Source organism: Monodelphis domestica, chromosome 1, assembly GCF_027887165.1.
Source record: "Monodelphis domestica isolate mMonDom1 chromosome 1, mMonDom1.pri, whole genome shotgun sequence".
Classification (NCBI taxonomy): domain Eukaryota; kingdom Metazoa; phylum Chordata; class Mammalia; order Didelphimorphia; family Didelphidae; genus Monodelphis; species Monodelphis domestica.
The window spans coordinates 113323176-113335776 of record NC_077227.1 but is presented as its reverse complement, the minus strand read 5'-3'; the positions used below and the strand labels follow the sequence as shown (position 1 = coordinate 113335776).

Genomic DNA, 12601 nt, shown 5'->3' with positions numbered 1-12601 from the left:
TTCAGGCTGGCAATCTGGCATCTCACTAGCACTAAATTCGCTTCAGAAAAGCAGAAAAAACCTACAATGGCCAGTTCTCTAAAACCCTGTACATTAAATAAAAACTGAAAAATGGCAATCATAGGTTTTACATACCTGGAGTATCTGGCACAATTAGTAAAAAAATCTACTAGGCAGGCCAACAGGTAGGTCTCTGAAAATAAAGAAAGAATAATCCATAAGGGATAAGAAGAATAAGTAATTAAAACCTATTCCATTCTTCCCCTAAGCAAAAAGAAATATTCATGTGGGTCATCAGGGGGCAGAGCTACCTGGGAGGTTGAACAGTGTATTCAGAATGTAAAATCGTTCTGTGTCATCTCGCTGGATGAATTTATTTGGATACTGTTCTCGAGTTTCAGGTCTGAAAAGAACAAATAAATATTAATTAGTATTCAGTAGTTAGCATTGTAAAATAAAGTATATATCCACCAAAGGAAATATATACACATATACATACCTACATTTGTATATATTATATATATGCATACATAAATACATGTATATATTATACATAAATATATATACTATTCAAAAGCCTGTTGGCTCAATGGAAATTAATTGGCATGCTTTATAATGTAAACATTTTTTATTTGAATTTGAGAACTTTAATTCATTTTTCCAGTCACTTTTAATCAGTTAGTTCAATGTGTTGAAGCTTTTTCTTATAGGAACTAATAACTGAATTCTCTCCCCAAAAAGCCACCACTTAAAAAGGAGTAGTAGAAAGGAGAAAATGCCTTTAAGTTACAAATAAGTCAAACATACTTCAGTTCTTCTTGGTGGCTTCAAATTAGCTTTACCCCATGATAATGTTAGAAGGAGATGTGTATTTGAAGAGAAGAAAAAAGAAGTTTGACAGGAATCTGGTAAACCTGTCGGATACTAGAATATATCTTTATTCCCCACAGCCTCAATTAATTTAATCACAGGAAAGGTTTAAAGAGCTCAATTCACTGTGGAAAAGCAAGGAACTCTTAAAATGGACAACAACACTATTAGAAACTCCTATCTCCAGAACGGGTTAAAACTACTGAAAACAAAGGTAGATTTCTGGACCCTGAGCAGAGTTTGTTCCTCTATTGTTTAGGAACTACAACTACCTTGACTGATTAATAACAGGAATTTGGAGGATGAAGCAACTCTATCTATTGATACAGGTTGTCACTTTCTCTGTAACTTCTAGAGTTGCCAGGAGCACTGAGAAGTTTCATGACCAAGGCCTCACAGCTGGTGTGTTTCAGGGTTAGGATCAGAACCCAGGTTTTTAGGGCTCTGCTTTCTCTTCACCTTGCTATACTCTCTCAATAAAGTTAAAGAGCTAAGACACTGAAAAAGCTAAATAAAAGTAACTGAGAAAATAATAAAGCTTCCAAATCCAAACAAGCTACACTGTTTACAACATACCACATCACCTCAATTTCCATTGTGTTAACAGGCTATGAATAATGTCATTGTCAATGCTAACTCTATCATCCAGGTATTCAGAAAGGAAATCCAAGAATTCTTTGAAAGGGGATCAGAAGGAAGTTCTTGGACATTAACAGGGCAATTGGACATTCTCCACTTAAATCTTAAACTCCTTTCAACCTTCCACTTCTGCCATGTGTGGCTTAGAGATTAAAATATAAAAGTAGAAATGATATAGGGGAAAGCACAGACACACAGAACCTTTACTCAGTCTCTCTGGATCTCTGTCATACTTATTCACACACAATCTCTTCTCTTTATGCTTCACCACCACAGGTATATACAGTGTAAACATATTGAACACATTTCAGAAAAAAAGGTAGTTTCATAACTGCATTTGCTATCGAAATAGAAACCAATTGTGTCCATAATACTAGTTTGGTTTTCAGGGAATCTTCTGTTTCCTTGAAGCCTCAGGAGTTTATTTGGTGATAAAGCACTGAAGTTACAGAGGAATTGTCACTTTCCGGGCCCAGTTTGGGTTCTTCCTCTCTGTCACTTTTGTTTTTCTTGAGATCAAAGGAAAAAAACACACTAATTCTAACCCTAACCCCCTTTCTCAAACTCAAATGAATTAACATATGAAAAACTACAAATGTCAATTATTATTATTTCATGTTACTATGCTGGAGGCTGCCTTGACTGTCTCTATATGTGTTTCCTATGTAACCTTGTATCAAGTAAGTTTTAACAGAACAATTCTTTCCTTCAAAATAATGCTTGTGTGTATGTATGTATACAGATATTAAAAATTACATTCCTGGGGGAAGCTGGGTAGCTCAGTGGATTGAGAGCCAGGCCTAGAGATAGGAGGTCCTAGGTTCACATCTGGCCTCAGACACTTCCCAGCTGTGTGACCCTGGGCAAGTCACTTGACCCCCATTGCCTAGCCCTTACCACTCTTCTGCCTTGGAACCAATACACAGTATTGATTCCAAGACAGAAGGTAAGTGTTTAAAAAAAATTACATTCCCAAACTATAACATATGTTTGCATCTTTGTACCTAGCTAAATATTTCCTCAAAAGTTCATGTGAGGCTTGTAAATCATCCTTATTCAAGAGCCCTTTGCTATGATTGTTCATAGACTGTTCAAAAGTCACATCAGTTTTAAGGATTCAGTCCCACGTCTTATTGTCACTTGCTAAAAGGTCCCAAGAATAGATCTTGAAAAACAGAATCCTTTTCTGAAGTAATATTCATAAAAGACTGAGGAGAATATAGAAAGATGCTGATAATAGTAGATGGAATATTTCCCCTAATGACACTAATTTTAGCCTGCTGCCATATCCAATAGCAGGTACAATTTCTTAATGCTGATACTCCATTATGTGGCTTCCCAATTACATGTTACAGATAGAGAAGACAACGTGATGATTTCTCTACAACTATTACTGCTTCACTATCAAATCTACAACTGAAGTTTCAAGTGAACAGATGAGGAATCCCTGAAAATCAAACTCTATGTGCCATTATTATTTCAACAGTAAGTGCAGTAGTGAAAGTCCAATTTGGCATGTATAAATACGTGTACATGTTTTAGCACTCTCTCCCTGTAAGGCTGAAGAAACTGTTTTGGTTTGGCTCTTCCCCAATGTCCGAAATGGTATCCCCTGCGCATAATCAGCACTCAATTCTTTGGAATTTCACTGATATGGGCAATTCCTCCAACAGTGTAGCTAGCAGCCAATCCTTCTCTACTCCTTTTTGGGCAGGTCTTGTCCATGTCCTTTCATAAGGTTACCTCGGAGAGTCCACCTCTATTGCTGGAGCCTTTTCTCACTTTCTCCTGATATTGAAAGGATACCAGTGGAACCATCTGACTGTTAGACCTCTCCCTCTCCATGTGACCAAACATCTTTTCTTCCTCTCATATGTTTTCTTAATAACATTTTTTACTCCTGTTCTTCTTCTGAAATTCCTTATTGGTTATATGTTGCAGGTTGCTAACAAAACCCACCAGATAGATCAGGATTTAGGGTTGTTCTTCAGGTGAAATTTATTTTCCGTTTGTTGGAGTTTGTATGGCTCTCTTCTGTTTCAACTGGCAGCACTGCACAAAGTGGGTGCTTCATGTTTGAAAGCTTAAATGGATTTAGGTGGGAGTACTCATTGACAGGATGTGGGGAGAGAACTGGGTAATTTGGAGAATGGAAGTGTGACAGGGAGGTTGAGGAAAGAGGAAAGATGAGGAATTTCAATTTGGGCTTGCTGAATTTGAGGTAACAACAGGATATTTGTTTAAAATGTCCACTAGGCCACTGAAGATAAAAGACAGAAGCTGTTTCCTTATGATCTTGAGTTTATTTCCCTTCCACCTCTATTTCCTCCTTCTGAAATAGGGGGCTCTAAACTCTCCATTAGCTTTATGGTTCTATTATCTTAACTTTAGTGAGGAAAGAGATTTGAAGATGCAAATTTTCAATTGTAAAAGTAAACGTCAGCACAAATATGATCTCTGAATCCAGGAGATTTGAGAACTAAGAACTCAGCTTCAGAGGAAAACATATACCTAAGGGAAATAAAAGGAGGAAAAGGGAAAAACAAAAGATAAAGGAAGATCTGATAGAAAAGCCACAGGGAAATTAGACTAGGAAAGTGTCTTTGGGAAATCAAGAAGAAAGGAAAGAATTTTAAGGGAGTATGAGCAAACACAGAACAAAACTTGGGAATTTGACTAAAAAGTCACTGGTGGCCTTTGAGAGCATAGTTTCAGTAGAGTTGTATGGTTGGGAGCCAGGATACAAGTGGTTAATAAAGGAAAATGCCACCAATGACTGATTCTTTTGTCCCATTGTCACATAGAGTTTTGGAAAAACGTTGAGTATGACTCCAGCAATAGACTGTATCTGCTTTCTGAAAACCAGGCTGGCTAAATACAGAAAGGCTCATCACAAATGAGCTAGAAAGCTAAATTGCAAGACGTTAAGGAACTGGTTCAATTGTGCATACAAAGTCAATAAGAAACATCATTTTATGGGCTATTTCATTAACTTTTCAGTGCTGGTGATTGAGCACGAGCAAAAAAGACCTCTAGGAAGATAATTATATCTTCTGGAACAAAGTTTTTTATAGAAAAGTTTTACAAAGAAGTTGATAAAGAACCTTAATCCTCCAAATTAAATCAACATAAGCTTTAATTCATGGTGAATTCAATGCAAAAAAGATGGAAGCAATATTCTAATTCGAGAACCCAATTAAAATTAGATGAGTTTTTCCTAAAAGATATGAAACCATCCTCAAATCTTTATTGGCTCAGGGGACTGACATCACTTCCTATGCCTGAATATAAAATAGCCAGGAGAATCACTCTAGGCCAATGATGACAAATCTTTTAGAGACTGAGTGCCCAAACTGCAACCTTCACAGTGCATGTGAGCAACCCCGCCTTACCTCAGAAAGGGGAGGAAGGAAGCGCTTTCATTAAAGCTACTAGGCAGAGGGGTGAGTCATATGAGAAATGTCCTCAGGCATGTGTGGAGAAGGTGTGTAATTAGAATCTGTTACCCTAAAAACAAACAAACTATGATTCCCAGCACCCCACTCTCTTCCTGTAGTTATGTGCTGACATAGACAGGATATAAATTCTGTGGCATTCCATCTCTCACTCTCTTGTCTATCTGTTGCAGCTTTGGTGAAGTGGGCTTTTTGAGCAGGTAGGAAAACTTAGTCAAATGGTTCTATTTTGTTAGATAATAAAACTTTATTAAATATAATACTTGAAGCATTGGACATTAATTTAAATCTTACAAAGGGGAGGGGAGCAGCTCCCTCAGTATGTGTGTCATAGGTTCACCAACATGACTCTAGGCATTCTCCTCTTACAGAAGAGAAAGAAGAGAGAAAAAGATTATGAGCAATAGGTTCATCCTCATAAAACATTGCCCCCTAAGAACCTTTAGTAAAAAAAAAAAAACTTGATATTTGACCTAACTAGTCAGATTATCTCAAAGGCCTTTAAAGATGAAACTGGAAGGTCAGAAAATGGATAAAAAAAAACACAAAGGAAAAGCAGTCAAGATTTCAACAACAAACTCTTTTTTCTTCATCCATGGAAATGGAGCCATCACATTGTCCTCCAACGATTGTTACTTAGTCCTTGAAGTGAAACATGAAGTAGCATGAAGAAGCAAAAATGGCACCATAGAAAGAAAGCAGAACTAGAACAGAAAGTTTGCAGAGAAAGGCCTATTCTATAGCCAATATGATTCTAAAGGAGTTGAAAACTCATTTTTAAGACATCTTAAAAAAGAACAGATATTAAATGATTAGAAAACTTAAATAACTATTGTCCCATCTCTATAAAAATCTAAATAATATTAATTTATATTTACTTTGAAGGCATCCTGGATGAAAATATATGAAAAGAACAGACAAGATTTCTCAAACAATATTCTACAGCAGACTACAACTTTAGATACAGAACTGAATGAAAGGTACAGGGAATACAAGATCACAGTATGCCTATTATTTGTTGACTATAAAAAAGCATTTGATTCATTGAAACAAAATATAGCCTTAAAGACTATTTCAACACGTTGAAATCACATATAAGATTATGTGATAATTGTAATGAGAGAAAACTTATAAAAACATGATTCTCTGATTATTCACTGCAAGCACGGTATAAAACAAAGAAACACAAGTTCAAAGGGGATTTCTAGTTATCTTGTAAAAAACACCCAGCACAGAGTCCAAATGTAGGAAGGACTGTCACCATTATTCCTTTTTATGGATGACACGGTATGAATTGCATCAAGCCCCACACCACTGCAGAGCTTCCTAAATAAGATTCCAAATCATATACAATCATCTCATAGAATAGCCCTACAGAAAAAAAAGCCGAATGAATAAGAAATGCTTACAGTTCAGACTATGATATAGGGCTACATGAGAATTCATGGAGCTGGCCTTCAAGTACATCTATCTTGGACAGATGTTACATGTGAACAATGAATAAATGATCTTATTTGCCCAGGTCCCCTGCAACTACTCCAACAAAATCTTGACATTCACGTGAGACCAAAAAATGATTAAGAAATCCTATGAAAAACTAATTGTTAGTGGCATCTTCCACCTCAGAACAGTATACAGAATCAGTCAGGATTCTATACGTAATAGCATCAGCCAGAGGAAACCTATTGTATGTAGCTTAAAAGGCTTAGTATCTGAACAAGGGCAGAGGGCTCCCCTGAGAAAGCCTCAGGGAAGGGACCATGGAAGACCCAGGGAAAAGGAGTGATTAGGTGACCAGTACAGTATTGACTAGGAAGGTATCATAACAGTTAGACCAGGACAGCCTAGTCCCAGTGATTCTGAGGTCCTTACCACTGTCCTGAGATACTAGATAGGGCCCTAAAGATCTACTGTTAAAGATCCAAGGGGCCCTAACATTGAGATTAGTACAAAAAATAACTTAGAGAACCTAGAGCAGTGTTGGTGAACCCATGGCATGTGTACCAGAGTCTAAGGACATTTTTCACATGCCCCACACCTCTGTCTAACTGTGCAATGTGAGTACTTCCTCCTTCCCCTGTCTGGGGTAATGCAGGGGGCTCACAGGTGGCTTGAGGGTGCAGTTTGGACACATGATCCATCACTGACTTAGAGTAAGACCAAGGGAGACCAATCACTCCATCCAAAACAGTGTAGCAAGGGGCCAAGCCTGGCCCTGGCACAAAGGCCCAGTTTCAGAATTTTCTGCAAACATTGACCAATATTGAAATTGATTGCAAATCTAATTCTGTAACAACTATAAGCAGAGAAGGGGAAAATGGACTGCCTAGACCACATGCATACTTAGCAGAAATGAAGCAAGAGATGAAAAAATGAAATAAAAACTCTGGAGGAAAAAAGGGGAAGGAAAATAAGTACCTTTGAGGGAAAGGTGGTGAGCCTTAATCAAGAAATTAAATCTCTGAAAACTAGAGTAAACCAAGAAAAAAAATCAATGATTCCATAGGACAGAAAGAAATATTAGAAAAAATCCAAAAGTTGAAAAAAATTTTAAGAAAATTTAAGCTAACAGCAAAAACAACTGAAATTAGTAAAGGAGAGAGTTAAAAATTCAACGGTATCCCTGAAAAACAGTTTAAACCATTTATTAAAAAAAAAGGGGGGGGGGCAGCTGGGTGGCTCAGTGGATTGAGAGCCAGGCCTAGAGACGGGAAGTCCTGGGTTCAAATCTGGCCTCAGACACTTCCCAGCTGTGTGACCCTGGGCAAGTCACTTAACCCCCATTTGTAGCAGTCCACCCCTAGCTATGGGCAAGGGAAACAGTTAGTGTGTACAGATTGTCTTAGAAGAGAGCATGCTCAGTCTTGAGCATGGTCAATCTTGTACATGGCTGGGAAAGCCTCTGACCCTTGACCCCAGCTTCCCCCAGGTTAGGCGGGAAAACAGGTTTCTTTGTGTTCACCTGGTCAAGAGAAACCACGCCTCTGGCCAAGCTCCATCTTTAATCCTTCTCTATCTCTCTCACCTGGGACCTGGCCTTCGGCCAGGCACTTTCTTTTATCTATCATCTCTCCAACCTGTGTGGTATTAAGTTTGGATCGCTGGACGGGTACAAGCCTTCTGAGTAGTCCACTGATCGGAGTATTGCTGTGGCTCATTGATAATTAATAAGGCCTGGATTTCTGACTCATTCCTGCCACCTCTTATCTATAATTTGTCTCCACCATTCCCCTCGTGGTATCCAAAACTTCTATCCTTCCTCTATCTTCCTACCGTAAAGCTTCTCTCCCCTTGGGAAGCTTTACCATTGCCTAGCCTTTGCCACTCTTCTGCCTTGGAGCCAATACACAATATTGACTCCAAGACAGAAGGTAAGGGTTTAAAAAAAAGAAAGAAAGAAAAAGAAAAAGAAAATTGCCAAAATCCATTAGAATCAGAGGGCAAAATAAAGTTAGAAAGATTTTACTGCCTGAAAGTTCAGGACCCTAAAAGGAAAAGTCCCAGGACTATCATAGTCAAAATGAACAGCTCCCACATCAAAGAAAAAAAATAGTCTAATCAGAAAAAAGCAATTCAGGTACCAAGGAACTAGTAAGAACTACACATAAGACCTAGAAGTTTCCACTAAAAACTTAGAATACAATATTCCAGAAGATATAGACTTATAACCAAGAATAATAAATTCTGCAAAACTGAATATAATCTTACAAAGCAAAAAATGAATCTTTAATGAACAGAGGACTTTCAAACATTTCTGATGAAAAGGTAAGAGCTTAGAAGGAACTTTGAATACAAACCCTAGATACTAGCAAAACTTAGAAAAACATTTATTTGAGCAACTGAAAGGAGTTATATAAAATGATATATAAGGAAATATTTATTAAGGAATAAAAAGGGAAAAAGCAAGTGTACCTTCAGAACCTTAATATCTTCAAAGGGTATTGAGAAAATTAAATAAGAAAATCTGAAGTGGGGTAGATTGCTTCTTTTCTGAGAGGAAAAAAGGGAGATATAGAATATACTAGTGTAGGTTGAAGGAAAAATGTGTAACTTTTTATTTCTCATAATTGGGTTATATGAGTAAGATACAAACATGGAGAAAGGAATGAGGGAGATACAAACCTCACTATAATACAAAATGATCAAAGAAGGGTTGAAAACATACAGTTTGGTATAGAAATACTTCAAATTCAACAATCAAGACAGATTAGTAGTGTTAAGAGAGAAGAGACAATACTGAGGAAAGGACTATGACAAGCAAATCAAACTTCCTATTGAATGGAGAATTAGAAGGAGGGGGGAAAAAAGAAAAGGAAAGAAAAACACCTAGACTAAGTAGGTCCTTAACTTCACCTCTTAGGAGTGGCTGAACAAACTGTGGTATGTTAATTTAATGGAATATTTTGCACTGTAAGAAATGATGAAAAGAGACAACATCAGAGAATTCTGGGTAGTTTGTACTGACTCAGAATGAAATTAGCAAAACCAGAGGAACAATTTATACAACACTGTAAAGAAAAACAGCTTTGAAAGATTTATGAACTTTGAACACTATAATACCAACCATGTCCTACTGAGGACCTACTGTGACCCACTCAGAAATCTGTCCCCATCTCCATCAGAGATGATAGACTCTAGGTCCAGAAAGAGCCATATATTTTTGGATGTAACCACTATGTGGATTTGTTTTTCCTGTCTAGTTTATCTGTTAAAGCAGTTTTTACCCTGTGTTTAATTGTGAAAGCTTGGGGGAAACAGGAGGGTTAGCAATAATGATGCTAAAAAAGCAGGCCACTGAAATATTTTTTGTTGAAAAAATGAACAGAACAGAAATTAGTTCAGAAGGAAGCAGAGACAAGCAAAAGAGCTTTGAAAGTGACATGGAATCTGATACTGGCTAAGAAAAAGAAAGATGGATCAATGAAATAGATTAGGGGTAAATGACCTCAGTGATCTAGAGTTTGATAAACCCAAAGATCCCAGCTTTTGGAATAAGAATTCACAATTTGACAAAAACTGCTGCAAAAATTGGAAAACAGTATGGCAAAAATTAGGTTTAGATCAATCTCTCACACCCTATACCAAAGGATAGTCAAAATGGGTATACAATTTAAAAAGAGAGTAATACTATAAGTAAATTAGGGGAACATAGAATACTTTACCTGTTAGATCTATGGAGAAGGAATTTATGACCAAACAAGAGACAGAGAACATTATAAGATGTAACATGAAAAATTCTGATTATATTAAATTAAAAGGTTTTGTATAAACAAAACCAATGCAACCAAGATTAGAAGGGAAGCAACAAACTGGGGGAAATTTTTAAAATAAATTTCTTAGATAAAAGACTTATTTCTCAAATATAAAGAGAACTAAGTCAAAGATTTATAAGGCTACAAGTCATTTCCTGAATTGATAAATGATCAAAGGATATGAATAGGCAGTTTCCAGATGAAGAAATCCATTATCAATAATCATATGAAAAAATGTTCTAAATCACGCTTGATTAGAGAAATGCACATTAAAACATCTCGGAGGTATCATCTCACACCTATCAGATTGATCAATATAACAGTAAAGGAAAAGAATAAATTTTGGAGGGAATGTGGCAAAATTAGGACACTGATGCATTGCTAATGGAGTTGTGAACTGATCCAACCATTCTGGAGAACAATTTGGAATTATGCACAGAAGGCTATAAAAGAATGCATACCTTTTGATCCAATAATACCACCACAAGGTCTGTATACCAAAGAGATAAAAAATGTGAAAGGACCATTTTGCACAAAAATATTTATAGCTGCTCTCTTTGTGGTGGCAAAGAATTGGAAACTAAAGGGATGTCCCTCAGTTGGGGAATGGCTGAACAAATTGTGGTATATAACAGTGATGGAATACTATTGTGCTTTCTTTCAGAAAGAGCCAAAAAGACCTTCATGGACTGATGCAGAGTGAAATAAGCAGAACCAGGAAAATATTGTACACAAAAACAACAATACTGTGGAACAATCAAGTGTGACAGACTTTGATACTAATAGCAATACAATGATCCAGGATAATTCTGAGGGACTTATGAAAAAGAATGCTATCTACCTCCAGAGAAAGAACTGTTGGAATAAGAATGCAGATAGAAGCATATGGTTTATCATTTGTTTATTTGGGTATAAGTTTTAGGGTTTTGGTTTTATAAGATTATTCACTTATTAAAATGAATAATATGAAAACATATTTTACATGTTTTATACATAATACATCTATATAACCCAGACTGAATTATTTGTCAGCTCTAGGAGAGGAGAGGAGAGGAAGAAGGCAGGGAGACAATTTGAATTATATAACTTCAGAAAACTCATGTGGAAATTTGTTATTAAAATAAAAAATATTTTTAAAGAGTGATATGGAATCGATCATAAATTTTTTAAAAAACAAGCAGAATGAAGTGGTGATTTATAATTTTGTTTATAGTCCTCCTTGTGATTTGCTGTGAATATGGAAATACCTTTATTTGGTGTTGAAATTCAGAATAAAAAACATTTTTAAATACCCCCCACTATACTCCCATCAAAAGGCACCAATGAAAAGGTAGAAGATCTGAATAGGAAGGAGTAGGTCAGATTGCATTTGAGAAATTATACAGCTCTATAAATGATACCATTTCTCCTTGAAATGAAAAACCATCTTTTTTAACAGAATATACTTCTAGTGACATGAAATAGAAACAAATTATAGAATATCAGTGTCTAAGAAATAAAAATTATGGATCATCTAAAGGACAAAGGGAAGCCATATGGTAGGCATAAGAAGCCTGGAGCATATTAGCTGAGTCTGAGTTTTATATAAAAATCAATGTAAATGATGACAAAGAGCTAAATACCTGCAAACGGCAGTAGGCTGGTCATATAATAAAAAGGAAGATAAGGTATAAAGGTTGCATAGTACATATCATATTGTGTGTGAGACACAGAGAAAGGACCTAGGAAACCATGTGGACTCTTATGGAAGATTTAAGGAAAATCACAAAGGATCTAAGGCATGGATGGACTGCCATCTGCACCATTAGAGAGAACACGCACATTGATCAAATCACAGGTCTAATTAAGGACTGAATAGAAGGTAAAGAACAGGTAGATTGCATTTAGGAAATTAAAGCTTTTCTCTGAAATATAAACTCATTTTTTAAAAAATCAACATGCTTCTAGTAGTACTATATGGTGATAAATCACTGACTATAGACAACTCATTTGAGAAGTTTCAAGGAAAGGAAAGAGAAAACAAAATGACAGCTTATGGGAGGTCAAAAATATAGTAAAAAAAGGTTTTTCAAGATGGAAGAGATCTGTGCATGTTTTAAGGCAAAGAAGAGAAAGATCTGATAGAAAAAGAGAAATTGATGATGCTAGAAAATAAATATATTTGAAAGCAAGTTCCTTCAGGAAATGCCATAGAAAGTTGAAGGGGTAAGCCTATAAAGGAAGTACACCTCGTTCTCAGAAACTAAAGAGAAGTATGAGAAAATTGGGGCAGTTAGGTGGCACAGTAGATAGAGTCCTGGGCTCAGAATCAGGGAGACTCATCTTTATGAGTTCAAATCTGGCTTCTGATACTTATTAGCTGTGTGATCCTGGCTTCTGAGTAAA

The 12601-nt window shown here is 36.4% G+C and overlaps 1 protein-coding gene across 6 annotated transcripts in view; it reads right to left on the bottom strand.

Annotated features, from left to right (window-relative positions):
- NT5C2 (5'-nucleotidase, cytosolic II) overlaps nucleotides 1-12601 on the bottom strand; it is a 120246-nt gene that overhangs the window by 20222 nt on the left and 87423 nt on the right. For all 6 annotated transcript variants that reach the window (XM_007479086.3, XM_001369063.4, XM_056804599.1 and 3 more), the window contains 2 exons: nucleotides 312-403; nucleotides 136-193 (listed from right to left, as the gene is read on the bottom strand). In XM_007479086.3, the coding sequence (XP_007479148.1) occupies nucleotides 136-193; nucleotides 312-403 (150 nt within the window). The remainder of the gene's footprint in view (nucleotides 1-135; nucleotides 194-311; nucleotides 404-12601) is intronic.